Source organism: Ananas comosus, linkage group 16, assembly GCF_001540865.1.
Source record: "Ananas comosus cultivar F153 linkage group 16, ASM154086v1, whole genome shotgun sequence".
Classification (NCBI taxonomy): domain Eukaryota; kingdom Viridiplantae; phylum Streptophyta; class Magnoliopsida; order Poales; family Bromeliaceae; genus Ananas; species Ananas comosus.
The window spans coordinates 312,467-327,690 of record NC_033636.1 but is presented as its reverse complement, the minus strand read 5'-3'; the positions used below and the strand labels follow the sequence as shown (position 1 = coordinate 327,690).

Below are 15,224 nucleotides of genomic sequence, written 5' to 3'. Positions count from 1 at the left end.
GGGGGGGGGGGGGAGGAGGAGGAGGAGGAGTCGTCCTTGCGGATGATGGTGTCGATGGCGTCGTTGGCGCGGTCCCAGAGGGTGGAGAGGTCCATGTACTCGGCCTCGGAGTTGGCCTTCGAGTACATGATCTCCTCCGCCTTGAACACCACGAACGGCAGCTTCTCCTGCCACTCCCTGTTCTTCCGCGTCGCCGCGCTGTGCGCCTCGTTCGCTACCCTATCCCCCCAAATTTTTCCCTCATCAATAATCAATAATCAATAATCAATAATCAATAATAAAGGAAAGCGAAGAGAAAGAGGAGGAGGAGGAGGAGGAGGAGGAGGGATAGAGATGATGAGGACCTGAAGATCTCCTGGATGAGGGATCCGCGCATGGGCTGGTGGCGGTCGCTGTGCCACGCCCGCCGGACGCACTCGTACGGCCGCGGCCCCGGACGAGGCATCTCTCTGTGTGTGTGTGTCTCTCTCTCTCTGGCGGGCGGGCGGGCGGGCGGGCGGGCGACTGAGCAAGAGAAGGAGAAGGAGAAGGAGAAAGAGAAGGGGAAAGAGAGAGGTGGTAACGACTGGGATGAGAATTTGAAAGGACTAAAGAGTGACGAGGGCAGACAGCAGAAAGAAGCAGCAAGAAGAGGAGTAGGGGTGGAAACGAGCCGAGCTCGAGCGAGCTTATGTCAGCTCAAATTCGGCTTGAAATTAATTTCGAGCCTAAATCTAGGCTCAAGCTCGGCTTGAAATCAATTCGAGCCGAGCTCGAGCGAGCCTAATTTCGAGTCGAGCCGAGCTCGAGCTCTAAACGAGCCGATTGAAATTGTCAACATTATATAATCAATAGCTTAATTTTTATAGAACATTACCTATAATTTGATGCAACATGTTCAATAGTTCAAAATACAAAATAATTATAAGAAATGTGAGCTAGGGTCATATAGAGAGAGAGAGAGGGAAAAAAATTGGGGATTTGGGAATTTGAATGTTATCATGTTTTAGGGTTATGTGCAATAATAAAAGTCTGAAAGAGAGAGTGTGTTATGTAAATTTAGAGTTGGGCTCAATTGCACGGTTGTACTTGTTGTGTTTATTTTATAGGCCAACAATAATGGCCCAAATTAAATTAAAGCCTATATATAATTAAAATACATTATATTTATATATATATAGAGAGAGAGAGAGAGAGAGAGAGAGAGAGAGAGAGAGAGAGAGAGAAAGAGAGAGTTGAGCTNGTGTGTCTCTCTCTCTGGCGGGCGGGCGGGCGGGCGGGCGGGCGACTGAGCAAGAGAAGGAGAAAGAGAATGAGAAAGAGAAGGGGAAAGAGGTGGTGACGACTGGGATGAGAATTTGAAAGGACAAAAGAGTGACGAGGGCAGACAGCAGAAAGAAGCAGCAAGAAGAGGAGTCCCTCTTCCCCCGGGCCCGGGCTGGCGGGACCGGTAAAAGATGGGTCGCGGTCGCGATGGGTCGCGCAGCGCTCTCGTCCGTGGGGTCAAGGATTGTTGATTCCTTTTTTTCTTTTTTCTTTTTTTTGAAAATAAAAAAGAAAAGAAAAAATCGTGTGCAGAGTCTGCAGACCCCTCGTGCTATATGCTCGCTATGAGAGAATTAGATCGATCCCGTCAATAAAACTCGATTTGAAAAAAAAAAAAAGAAAAAAAGAAAAAAAAAAAGGGGGTTTTGTTGTCAATTCCTTTCGAATGGGAATAAGAATTTGTATGTTTCGGAAGGAAAGAACTTTGTTGCATCAGGCCAAGCAGTGATAAAGTCTTCAAAACTAGAAAACTCCGAAAAGCCAACAAAGTTGTCGACTGCGTAGCCACCTAAAGCCAGATTCATTTAAATTGTATCTGGGTTGTTTCCAGTTCCACGCCTTCAGATCTTAACTCGGATTGCTAGATTTGATGCCTCGGGTGCTTTATATAATCATGATGGTTAATTAAATTAATAAAGATTTAACATTTTCTTAAAAAATAAATCACAAGAATCGAGTAATTATAGTAGTCAACAAAAGTGTCACGGACGTCCGCGTAGGTAAACAATTATAAAATTTATGCGTGGCCAAAGCATTTACGTTTGAAAATTGTGTTGGTTTACCCCCACAATACGCATTCTCATCGGGTGTTGTCGAAGACCTTTGCATCTTAAGTTGTTATACTTTTCTGTACGACTTATTTTAGTTTGTTAATTAGGAGTACTGCAAAATTTATTTTATGATGACTCCAGTAATATATTAATCATTTATTATCAACAAAATTTATATGTTTTAATATGTAATAAAAGTAGATAAAATTTAGGGGAATTTACTTACCATTAAATTACAGGCTCAGAGTGCTGTACAAATACTACCCAGCTGGTGCTTTTAGTTGTTGGTGAACAAAAATTGAAACATCGAGGCTCAAAATTGAAACCTCTAATCCTACTTCAAACTTCAAAGAGAAGCCGACCGGCGGAATCTCAATATAGTATTTCTCAGAATAACTCTACTCAAACAATACTTGAACAAAACTACACTCTACAGCACACCAAACAGACCCCAATTTCCCAAGGATCAAAGCACCATCAACAGCCAGGTTGGTAAAGGCGCTGCGACTAAAATCTAAAACTTTGAGAACATTTAAACATATCCCAAGTTACAAAACACCTTGATTTATGTTCAAAGTAAGTCCACCTCTAATATTCAGGAGAAAAAAAAAAAAAGAAAACAAATAAGGAAAACGCAGAAGCTGATTGAAGGCATTGATATCTGTCAGGCAGCCATTCCTTACAGTTGAAAATGATTATGGAACTTCAAGGTTTACCTATTGTCCTGCAGAAACAACAGGATCGTAATTAATCTCGCATTAAAACAAGTTAAAATGGCCAATAACTTCTAGTCTCTCAACAGCTATCGAATTAATCCATCTATCACAACTCGAGTATTCACAAATTGAAAAACACGAACTATCTATCTATTGCTAACAGAATGAAAGGGAAAATAAGTTTTCTTTATATGGATAGCAACAAACAAAAGAAAAAAAATTATCCAACAATTGTACACAATATTGGAGGGCCGCTATCGTGAGTTTCCTAAGGAGAGAAATTGTCAACTTTGTGCTAACAGGTTTGGAGATAAACACGGAAGCTTTGGCGCATAATGGCCAAGCAACCATAGCAAAAGTTGAACTGGTGAAATCTGACATTCTGACAAACCCAACAAAGAGTTTATTGCAGTTCGAAGTTTACATAAAAGATATGGAGCATCATCACCATATCTAGATAGTCCCGGATATGCAAGATAAACCTACTAATAACATCCAACTAATTATCTGCACCACTGTTTTCATATTTAAACAGGAAAATTTGGTGACACCAAAGAACTTTAGATGCTGAAACTATCGATTCTTGTTGTATGAAAATGAATCTCAAGCAAAAGAAGATTCACTATTGCATCGTTTCTCCACTAGTCACAACTCACTCACAGGAATAACGCTCTGCGTCTCTACCTAATTGCATGTTATCAAAAGCTGAATGATCATCATACATAGGATATTATGAAGGTTAATCAGAGAATAACATCAACTGGCCAGGTCTAAACTCATCAGAAAAAGTGAGGTCCACAAAAAGCATTCAAAAACTAGATGAGAAAACAAGCTAGAAACTTGCATGATAAGAAGGTAAGAAACTGACAAGCTACTGCTTACAAATATAAAATGTTTGAATCCTTAATGTCGACGGAAACTATCAGAATACCACTGAAATGACTAGAATTTCTCAGTGCGAACCAAGTAAATTGGCATGTTTGCTCCAATGATAGCAAACGTTTGGAACTATGAGAAGTTTTCGCACAATGCGATCAGAGTTTTTTTGACAGATTTGCGATCAAACATACCCAGAGTAAAGTTCCATATGCATGTGCTTTATTGCTAATATATAGACATTATCTTTGAGATTTTGTCTAGTCACCGTTCATGAGCCCAGCTGAGACAGATAACAATGATGTATCAAAATACACCAATCTGCAAAACTCTCTGCTTCATCTATATTGGAACGTCGACAAGGATAGTTCAAAAAGAAAGGCCATAAATTTGCATCTATTAACTTCTATAACATGGAAGGGCTCACAATTAAGTATACATCTGATTTTGCAGCATGCAGCCATGGGAGCACTTCTGAATACAAGGGACAAATTAAGAAGCAAGGACAACAGGGATGCACTAAGTGCAAAATGTTTGAGCTAATCAATTAAGTAATCAAAACATTAGGAAGAAAATGATGTGAACCAATCCCATCACTAATGAATACGAAAAGCACATAAAGCAGTCAAAGGAAAAGGACAATGTTGCACCAATAGTATAATTACCAAAACCAAATGAGAAAAAGACTTGCGTGAATAACCCAAAAAGGTTAGAAAATCTGCAGTCAAGATGAATGAGGTCAGCTATGAATCAGAAGAACCTCAAAATTACTCATAATACGAATTCTATTACATAGTCACAAACACAGTCCCATACATAGTCACAAAGAAAAAAAGAAGATAAAAAAAGGAATCCGCTCAAAATAAATAGTTGATCTGGGGTGCTTTTAGAAGCCCGCGCTTCCAAATTGTTTTTGATGATGGATTTCCGAAATAATGATCAACTCAGTTAGAGTTGATCTGGAGTATTTGAAATCTCTAAACGATAAATTTTATAATTTTTTGATATCATTTACCTAGTGATTAAAAGGGCTCAAAATCATTAATGGTTACCATGAGTCATTTGCAAGTTTAGCGGTCAAGAAATATTATGAATAAAATTTGGTAGAAAAAATTTTATACTGTATAATGTAAGATCAATAATTCTTGATCTAAAACTTTAGCATTGTATCATCACATTTTATAAAATTTTTATTTTTAACTGTTCATTTTGAGACCACTCGATCACTAGAAAAATAATATCCAAAAATCGCAAAATTTATAATCCAAGGACCTCACATACTCCAGATTGAGTCTAACGAAGTTGATAGTCAGTTCAGAAGTCCCATCAATAAAAATAAATTGAAAGTATGGAGACCCCCGCTTCTAAAAACACCCTAGCTCAACTCCAAAATAAACACCCAAAATTAAATAAATAGATAATAGACAAACAACTGATCTGATTTAATGCGAATAGTTTAGCCATAAAGGGAGATGTTTTAACTGAGCCTATTGATTATACAATATACAATGCCATTAGCAAGAAAAGGACAATTCTATAGTTGCATGCACTGATAAAAGAACTTCAAACAACAAAACCAACAGCCAAAAAACCCACAAGCAGAAAAAAGAATCAGAATATATCTATCTAAGAATACTTTAACTTAAAACATGGATAGCCACCGAGAAGGAACTAATTTAAAGAAAGTAGGAATCGGAGTTTACATCTAAGAATGACTAAGTGAAACAACTTAAGCGGTTAAGCCCAACAAACAAAGAAAAAAGCGGGACCTAAACTGAATACATAAAAGGATAAGCTGAATACCTACTATATACACAAACCCATTATATCAATGTGACCTCATCTCAAGCCCCAAAATCATATCTTCTAGAAATCTGATAATACCATGATAACTAACTTAGGTAAATATGGGCAAGTTTGGTGGGCAAGTTTGGTGCTTCCTTCTCTAACTTTTGGTCCCAAAGTGACACGAACCAGTCTGATCCAAACTTTGATCGCTAACAGAGCCAGAATAAGCTAAAAAACTCATCCAGAGGGAAAACCTGTTCCTTCTTTCTCTATCATTTTCTATGTATAGCAGGGAATGACGAAAGATTTATCTCATGAATAATTCTTTGGCTGATCAAGCTTTTTTCATTCAAGAATCTCAAATTCTCAATCTAATCTGCACTCGGGAAGACCGACTTACAGCAGATCTAGCATTTTGGTTCCAATAAATGGATTGGGTAAGACGCAGGGGTAATCCCAGTACACATCGCAGCCACTTTTCACTCAAACACCTAGTCCGGCCTAAACTCTCACATATGTTACGCTTTACACTCTAACCATTAAGAGAAATTTGATCTGCTTCATCAAAAAGATGAAACAAAACAACAGAATGAGTATGGTCAATCTGGGACTGTTTGATCGAATAGTACCGAGACCAAGTCGTGATACCGCAATACTACAGGGATTATCTATCGACACATTTTTAAACAAATAATTACTAGTCCCAGGTTGCAACTCTGAAGGGATAGTTTAATTTCTCCAGTTTTACAGCAGTGGCAGATTAAGGTAAGGTGACGGATAAACAAGAACTTGAGATAGCATGCGAGCATCACCGTCGGTCGATAGCGCAGTCATTCTCCTCCAGGAGGGTGGCTGCGTTAACGGAGACGGCTTCGTCGTCGTCGTGGTCGTCGTCGTCGTCGCCGCTGATCTGGTCGAGGACGAGGACGAGGCCCATGGCGAATGCGGAGTCGAAGCGGGGGGCGAGGCAGAGGGAGAAGACGTCCCTCCCCAGCACCACGGCCCCGTGCGCGCAGGAGTCCACCTTGCGCTTTATCTCCGCCACCACCATCCCCATTCCATCACCGCCACCTTCTTCTTCTGCTGCCGCCACTCTTCCTCCCATTCCTCCGCCTCCTCCGTACAGCACGCGGCAGCACCGCTGTGCGAAGGAGCCCTCAATCCGGTACTCCACCTCTCCTACCGCCGCTGCTGCTGCTGCTGCGGGCGCGTGCACCTCGACTGCCACGACGCTGCGATCGCCGCCGAAGATGGAGGATCTCCTGACGGTGAAGAGAGGCTTCTGGCCTTCGATTCGCTCTCCTTTGAACCCCTCCCACCGCTGGTGCAGGCTGGGCCACTATTGCATCCAATCCAAAAAAAAAAAAAAAAAAATCGATCACACTCCGCTACTCTACTTTTACTCTACTTTTACTTGCTTATATGCTTATCATGTAAGAAAAAATTAATAAGAAACAGAAGAGAGGATACCGATACCTTGCGGCGGACGGTGAGGATGGAGGCGCCGTGGGGATCCATGAGGACGAGCTGCTTCATCATCTGGCGGCGGTCGGCGAGGGCGTAGGTGTCGACGCGGAAGACGAGGTCGCCCGTCCGGTGGTCGTAGGCAGCGAAGCCGTCGCCCGGGTAGAAGACCGACGTCTTCCGCACCGTCAGCTCCCGCTCTCCCTCAGCGCAGTACTCCTCCCCCACCACGGCTACCATCGCCATCGCCATCGCCATCGCCATCTCCATCTCCATCTCCATCTCCATCTATTACTAAACAATACCAATACCAATACCAACTTGCTCGCACTTGAAAACACCAACAAAAGCCAGATGCTGCTTGCTCTTTTAAAAGTGAAAAGAAAAGAAAAAAAAAAAAAAATGAAAGGAACCCTATATAAACTATGTTAGTAGTAGAGTAGGCGCTTTAAAAGGCGAGAACTGCAGGTGAATGCCGTGCCGAGGCCACCACACATTATAAATTGCGCAAATGGGAGCCGCTGGACGTGTGGCAACGAGTGGGGTTCCGGTTTCTGTTCCGGGGGCCTACAGACGAAACGTCGATCGACGATATTTTATTTATCCCATCTCCATTACGATCGAATCGCAATAATTAATGTATAAATATAAAATTAATTATAGCACGGTCACGGTCGTATTGTATGTGTGTATGTATAATCATAAGTAAAAGTTGTGAACATACGCTTTTTAATTCCTCCGGGTTTGTACGATGTGATGGGTCGGTGCCACCAAACTCGCTGAAGCCACTCGCTCGCTTATGCACGGCGCATTTAGTCGTAAGCCAAGTCAGCAGTTTGGGTCACCCGTTCACCCTTTCCTTCCACACCACACATCTGAAGGCCAGCGGTTTTTTCTTTCTAATTTGACCAAAGAAACATTATATATAAGAGTAATGAAAAATTATGTGCATAAATGATATTATAATAATTATGCGTGTCAAACTTTTGATCACCTTGATTTTCTTTTTGTTTAATTCCTAACTTTTACTTTTTTGTTGGCTTTTCGAAAATCTAAGCTGCCTCCAACTTGTATGCTCAGTTCATTTTACTTAATGAATGAAGCAGGTAGCTTGCTACCTATTTCTTAAAAAAAAACTTTTGACCACCACGTAGAATGAGCCATCCGTTGTTCACTGATCCTTTCTCCTTATCACTCTACCCCTCTCTCTCTCTTTTTTTCTTCTTTCTTCGATTTATTTTTTATCTTTTTTCGAAAGCCTTATCTGCTTCTAGTATGTATTCCTATTTCATTTTATCGAATGAATGAAGCAGATAATTTGCTATCTTTTTCTCAAAAAAATAAATAATATAATAATAAGAGTTATTAAAGGATAAAACTCGAACTTCTAAAAGTTTTTTATTTCCGTTTAAGCATCTCATATCTACTTGCACCTATTCTTTAATCTGCTAATTAAAAGTTGGCAAACTGTTTTGCTCTCTAGTAAGGTGACCTTTACTCGTTCACCTTGCAGGCTTGTTTTTTTTTTTTTTTTTTTTTNCCACGACGCTGCGATCGCCGCCGAAGATGGAGGATCTCCTGACGGTGAAGAGAGGCTTCTGGCCTTCGATTCGCTCTCCTTTGAACCCCTCCCACCGCTGGTGCAGGCTGGGCCACTACTGCATCCAATCAAAAAAAAAAAACAAAGAAAAATCGATCACACTCCGCTACTCTACTTTTACTTGCTTATATGCTTATCATGTAAGAAAAAATTAATAAGAAACAGAAGAGAGGATACCGATACCTTGCGGCGGACGGTGAGGATGGAGGCGCCGTGGGGATCCATGAGGACGAGCTGCTTCATCATCTGGCGGCGGTCGGCGAGGGCGTAGGTGTCGACGCGGAAGACGAGGTCGCCCGTCCGGTGGTCGTAGGCAGCGAAGCCGTCGCCCGGGTAGAAGACCGACGTCTTCCGCACCGTCAGCTCCCGCTCTCCCTCAGCGCAGTACTCCTCCCCCACCACGGCTACCATCGCCATCGCCATCGCCATCTCCATCGCCATCTCCATCTCCATCTATTACTAAACAATACCAACTCAACTTGCTCGCACTTGAAAACACCAACAAAAGCCAGATGCTGCTTGCTCTTTTAAAAGTGAAAAGAAAAAACAAAAACGAAAGGAACCCTATATAAACTAAGTTAGTAGTAGAGTAGGCGCTTTAAAAGGCGAGTACTGCAGGTGAATGCCGTGCCGAGGCCACCACACATATATAAATTGCGAAAATGGGAGCCGCTGGACGTGTGGCAACGAGTGGGGGTTCCGGTTTCTGTTCCGGGGGCCTACAGACGAAACGTCGATCGACGATATTTATCCCATCTCCATTACGATCGAATCGCAATAATTAATGTATAAATATAAAATTAATTATAGCACGGTCACGGTCGTATGTATGTGTGTATGTATAATCATAAGTAAAAGTTGTGAACATACGCTTTTTAATTCCTCCCGGTTCGTACGATGTGATGGGTCGGTGCCACCAAACTCGCTGAAGCCACTCGCTCGCTTATGCACGGCGCATTTAGTCGTAAGCCAAGTCAGCAGTTTGGGTCACCCGTTCACCCTTTCCTTCCACACCACACATCTGAAGGCCAGCGGTTTTTTCTTTCTAATTTGACCAAAGAAACATTATATATAAGAGTAATGAAAAATTATGTGCATAAATAATATTATAATAATTATGCGTGTCAAACTTTTGATCACCACGTAGAATGAGCCATCCGTTGTTCACTGATCCTCTCTCCTTATCACTCTACCCCTCTCTCTCTCTGTCTCTCTCTTTTTTTTTTTCTTTCTTCGATTTATTTTTTATCTTTTTTTGAAAGTCTTGTCTGCTTCTATTATGTATTTCTATTTTATTTTACCGAATGAATGAAGCAGATAATTTACTATCTTTTTCTCAAAAAAATAAATAATATAATAATAAGAATTATTAAAGGATAAAACTCAAATTTCTAAAAGTTTTTTATTTCCGTTTAAGCATCTCATATCTACTCGCACCTATTCTTTAATCTGCTAATTAAAAGTTGGCAAACTGTTTTGCTCTCTAGTAAGGTGACCTTTACTCGTTCACCTTGCAGGCTTGTTTTTTTTTTTCATTTTACACTGTGTGAACTCATGTGCACAGGCAATTGCTATCCCGGAGTCAGCAGTCAATCTCCAGAAACAATCTCGCCTTTTAGCATTTGCTATCGAAGGAATCGTATGCTCTCTATTTTTCTCGATTGGACGATTTGTATTGTGCTACGCCAATTTCTTCAATATTGTAGGCAAGAACAGAAATTGTAGCTACTATATTTTAGAATATGCAGTTGATTCTGCATGAGACATGAAATTTGTCTTTGCATTACGTTTCACACTTCCATAAGCTTATGAAATTGTTCTATTTTGTTCTCTAGGTTGACTTATTTTTCTATTTTCTTGAACACAAAGCAGGTAATTCTTTTGTTTTTCTAAGTCGCAATCAAATAATTAGCATAGTATAATTCTTCTGTCTTTCTAATTTAACTACCAATTAGATTATGATATGTGTTATTATATTTTATGTGAAAAACCTCTTGCACCTAGCGCCTGTAGCTCAGTGGATAGAGCGTCTGTTTCCTAAGCAGAAAGTCGTAGGTTCGACCCCTACCTGGCGCGATTATTGTTTTTAATTATTTCCCAAATTTTTAAGTACCAAATTCTGACTGTGCATTCTATTTTTACAAATTTAAATACTTCATGTAATATCTTATAACTATAAATTTATTAAAATAATTAGTTTGTCGAGGTGTTATCAATAATATTTTTTTTACTAGATTCTAGTAAGTGACGCGTTGCTACAATTTCTTCATATTTGTTGTTACTCCTACCCATCCAACTAAGAGATACAAAGATTATTAAAGTCACGTTTTGATACATAAATATTTTATTTGGTATTATTTTTATTTGATTTAGTCTTACTTGGATGTCAAAGTAAATTATTCGGCGCTAACTTATTCGATCGGTACAAAGATTACTTCATGTAAGTGGAAGTAGGAGTTTGATTTTTTGTTTTTTGAAAGATTTTGGTAGATGCCCCTAATTTGGTACCTACAAAATGATTAACTTATTTTGAAAAAAATAACTTGAAAACTGAATATGTTCTGCAAGGCCACACTCTTAACTTTCAATCATAGCGAAAAATCTTTACATATGAAATAAGATGTAATATACCGAATCTCCGAATCACAATGCTAACTTTGATCAAATTTATCAAAGTGTAGTATGAGGGTGATAAGTGATGTCCCCGAGTTATCTTGAAGGCGTGGGGATGGTTAGAAGAGTGTTTCTGGAGTGTTTGGGCGTTTTCGGCGTAGATTGGGGGCGAAAACGGACTCCCGAAATATTGCAACGGCAAACTGCAGAATTGGCATTGAGTATCGATAATAGAGCAATGTGGTACCAGTACCTAATTGAGGTATGTTTGCTCAGCTCTCGGAGCTCGGACCCTGAGATGCTGAGTACCGGTGCCAAAGGTGGGTATCGGTACTCTGCGAGTTGCCCGAGAGGCTAGCTCTCGGGTTTGGATACCATACCAGTGTATACCGGTACTGCCTATCGAGTACCGGTATTGGATTGGTCGAGTACCGGTACTGGAGCTGTGTACCGGTACTCCAGGTTAGACCAGAGCCTGCGTAGCTCTCCGGTTGGTGGTTGGTACCGGTACTATGTGACTGGTACCGGTACTTGAAGCCTCGCGTACCGGTACTTCAACCCGAGTACCGGTACTCAGCCTGCGAGGGACTGAATTGTAATGGATGAAAGGATGTTTTGTGAGGGGTCTAAGTGGTAATGTTGGGGTCTATATATAACCCCCACCTTTACACCTATACTTCCCATGCAAAGAAACATCTCGTTTCTTCCTCCTTCTCATCTCCTTCTCCTTCTCTCTTTAGAATTTCTTCACTTGGAGGCTTTGGAGGAGGATTAAAGGTGGAAAATTGGTGGTTTTGGTGGAGAAGAGGCTTAAGAACAAGGACTTGTGAAACAAGGAGCCAAGATAGATTTCTTGCATTTCTAAGTTAGGGTTTGGCTTAATTACCCTAATTTGTTAGTTTTTAAGTTTCTTGGATTTCTAGAGCTTAGTTTATGCTATGAAATTTTAAGAAATTTGGATTATGGGTATTAGGTGTGAACCCTAGGGTTAAAAATGAGGTTTTGTAGGAATGGAGATCTAGTATGGAATTGATCTCTTGTATTCCTAATTGAAGGTTAATTCGACGTGTTGAGAGGTTTGGATTGACGTTTCGACGAGTCTACAGCAAGATATTAAAAAAAAACCTCATTTTTCGTTCGTTAGATGTAGGTCAAGAGAGATAGGCGTCTAAAAATCGCGGGACTTGATTTCTCGCACTCCGACATCACTACGAGATGGGTGGTGCTATCTGAAATCTTTAAATGACCTATTATGTCTTTGATACCTTCTTGAGTATATATGTATATGTATAGTGTTAGATTCATGCATTGTAGGGTTAATGCTAATATGTGCCTAGATGTGGAAACCGTGTATGTTTTCAATGTAAAGATACATGTGGACAATGGACTATGACATAGAAACCCTATAAATGTATAAACTTGTGTTGGATCATGACAATAGTAAACAAGGTGGTATTGTGACAAGATGGATTGGTTAGCACCTAGAAATGTGGAATGCCAAACAAGAAAAACTTCATAAATATTTTGGCAATTGTGACATGGTATCTTCGAAGTTGAGGATTAGATTATACTCACAGGTAGGAGGCGTTTGGTCTAGCTTTTAAAAAGCGCTTTTGGGCTGACAAGTGATTTTCGGCTCAATAGAGCATTTGGCAACTCACTTTTAAAATCTGATTCTACTTTTTAGAATCAGAAAACTGATTTTGAAGGCCTCAGAATCAGAAGCAGAAAAAAGCTGCTTCTTGAAATCTGATTCTGATTTTGGATTTAAACTTCAAATTTTTATTTTTATTTTAATTTCAATATTTAAATTTAAATTTAAACTTAATTTTAAATTTTAATTTTCAGATTCATTTTTGAATTTTTAAATTTTAACTTTTAAATTTTAATTTTTGAAAAATAGATTTCAAACTTTAAATTTTAAATTTTAATTTAAATTTCAAATCTCAAATTTTAGATTTTCAAATTTCAAATTTCAAATTTCAAATTTAAGATAAAATTAAATTTAAATGTACCAAATTTCAAATTTAAATTTTAATTATATTGAAATATTCAAAAATTTACATTTCAATTTTAAATTTTAAATTTATTTGTTAAATTTTAAATATTCAAATTATACAATTCCAAAATATTTTAAAAGTTTAAATTTAAATTTAAATTTTAAAAATTTAAATATTCAATTTAAATTTACATTTTTGAAATATTTAAATTTTTAAAATTTAATTTTAAATATTCCAAATTTTAAATTTAAAATTTTAATTTTAAATATTCAAATTTAAATTTTATATTTAAAATTTCATAATTATTTAATTAAAAATTTTAAAATTAACAATTAAATTTTAAAATTTAAATATATTTTTAAATATTAATATTTTATATATTATATTTCATAATTATTTATATTTTTACATTTAAATTTTAAATTTTAAATTTTAAATTTCAATTTTTAAATTTAGATTTTAAATTTTAAATTTTAAATTTTAAATTCTAAATTTAAAGTATGAAATTTTAATTTAAATTTATAAAATTCATAATTATATAAACTCAAGCTGAAAAATATTAATTTGTGCAAACATCAAAAAAATTTGCAGAACAGTTTTTCAAAATTACTTTAGAAAAATCACTTTTATCTAAACTCCGCCAAACGCTTTACAGCTTTTAAACAAAATCGCTTTTTTCAGAAATCACTTTTTCAGAAGTTAGGCCAAATAGGCCCGTAGTCTGATAGACTTGATGGTGGTCGTTCCACCTCAAACGGTGAGCTCCGGAGTTGTCATCACTAGGCGATAGCGGAATTCTCCCCAGCAGACGGTCCCGTCGGGTCGTAGCGGAATTCTCCCGAACAAAAAGGGATTTGATTTGTTGAATTCGGCTTAACCAAATGGTTAACCAAGAGAATTGGGTAAAGGTAAAAGTAAAAGAGATGTGCATGCATCATAAGTATATTACTTGTTGTTCAGTTTTTGTACAGGCATTGTAGTAATATTAGTTTGGTTTGATATTTATCTTTTCTTTTTTACATATGCTTGAGTAGACCTAATGGGTGAGTTGGCGAGGTCGGGGCCAAACCCACTGGAAACTTTCAGTAGTTCTCACCCCACTAACCTTTCAGATCCTAACGCGAGCGGTGCGGTCGAGAATCACAGCAAGGGCATCGCGCCCTAGGTAGTAGACTTCCCCGAGTATAGCTGTGTACCCTTTTTCTTTCATCTTTTGTATAGGATGAAAAGCGACATGTTAGAAAAATGTAATAGTTGTACTTGAGAGACCGGTGATGTATTTTGAGAAAATGGATGTAATAGATTATGAACTTTACATTTTGTTTAATATAATCAAGATACAATGAATGGAGGTAATAGTTAGTTTTACTTTCACTTGCTCGTGTTGCTGGCTCTCGTGTAAGTCATGTATATCGAAATTTTTCTGGGCAATTCTTTATACATGATTGTAGTTATGGATCCTAGGGCGGACAGGAGAGATTCTATCCGTTCAGCGTCTTCGTATGTGTCCGAACTGACCAAATTGGCAGTTGCGGGACGTGACATATGATATCACCGGATAGATTATTTCGACATTCAGACAGACCATTTTTTTCAAATTGTCTTTAGCCTTTAGTAAATAAATGGTGCAATCACACATCTAGAATGGCAGTCATATTTAGCCCATTTAGATTATTTTTTCGAAATAAGATAAATAACCCCGTAGAAAAATATATGCATCCTTAAACTTCATACTTTTCAAACCACCGAGTTGGCTATTATTGAATATCATATTCCAGTAAGGTCCCGTTGGAAATCTTTGTAAATTATTTCTATAGTACGAAAAAGGCCAATTTGCATAAAAAATCCATTTATTTTGGGCTTTTGCAAAACCGGGCCACCTTTTTCGTTTTTGCAGATTCGGTCCGCTTTTTCGTCCGCCTGACCAAAATACCCTTATTATTTTTTCTCTTTCCTCTTTCTCTCTCCTCTCTGTTTCTATCGTTCTGTTTTTTTTTCTTGCCGCGCTCGCCGTTCTCCCTCGAATCCTCCTGCGTCGTCCCCATCACCGTCGCGTTCCCGAACCGCACCCTCCTCGCTCCCCCCGGCGACC

At 38.6% G+C, this 15,224-nt stretch overlaps 3 protein-coding genes and 1 non-coding gene across 5 annotated transcripts in view; 1 reads left to right on the top strand and 3 right to left on the bottom strand.

The window, feature by feature from the left end:
• LOC109722554 overlaps window positions 1-604 on the bottom strand; it is a 2,288-nt gene extending 1,684 nt beyond the window's left edge. The window contains exons 1-2 of the mRNA XM_020250646.1: window positions 345-604; window positions 7-219 (exon numbers count right to left, since the gene is read on the bottom strand). Of these exons, the coding sequence (XP_020106235.1) occupies window positions 7-219; window positions 345-445 (314 nt within the window). The 5' untranslated portion in view covers window positions 446-604. The remainder of the gene's footprint in view (window positions 1-6; window positions 220-344) is intronic.
• Window positions 2,568-7,476, bottom strand: LOC109722046 (protein LURP-one-related 5-like). 2 transcript variants are annotated; one of them, XM_020249905.1, is made up of 3 exons: window positions 6,932-7,476; window positions 6,268-6,794; window positions 2,568-2,791 (listed from the first exon to the last, which is right to left on the bottom strand). In XM_020249905.1, the coding sequence occupies exons 1-3, from the start codon at window positions 7,205-7,207 to the stop codon at window positions 2,788-2,790; spliced, it is 807 nt and encodes a 268-aa protein (XP_020105494.1). In that variant the 5' UTR covers window positions 7,208-7,476; the 3' UTR covers window positions 2,568-2,787. The 2 variants fall into 2 exon arrangements, with proteins under 2 accessions (XP_020105494.1, XP_020105493.1); XM_020249904.1 differs by having other exon boundaries at window positions 2,568-2,799; window positions 6,932-7,472.
• LOC109722553 (protein LURP-one-related 12-like) lies at window positions 7,732-9,017 on the bottom strand. The gene is made up of 3 exons (XM_020250645.1): window positions 8,703-9,017; window positions 8,464-8,574; window positions 7,732-7,818 (listed from the first exon to the last, which is right to left on the bottom strand). Exons 1-3 carry the CDS (start codon window positions 8,970-8,972, stop codon window positions 7,732-7,734), a joined length of 468 nt encoding a protein of 155 aa, XP_020106234.1. The 5' UTR covers window positions 8,973-9,017.
• TRNAR-CCU lies at window positions 10,523-10,595 on the top strand. Its single transcript has one exon. It is a non-coding gene; the product is annotated as a tRNA-Arg (tRNA).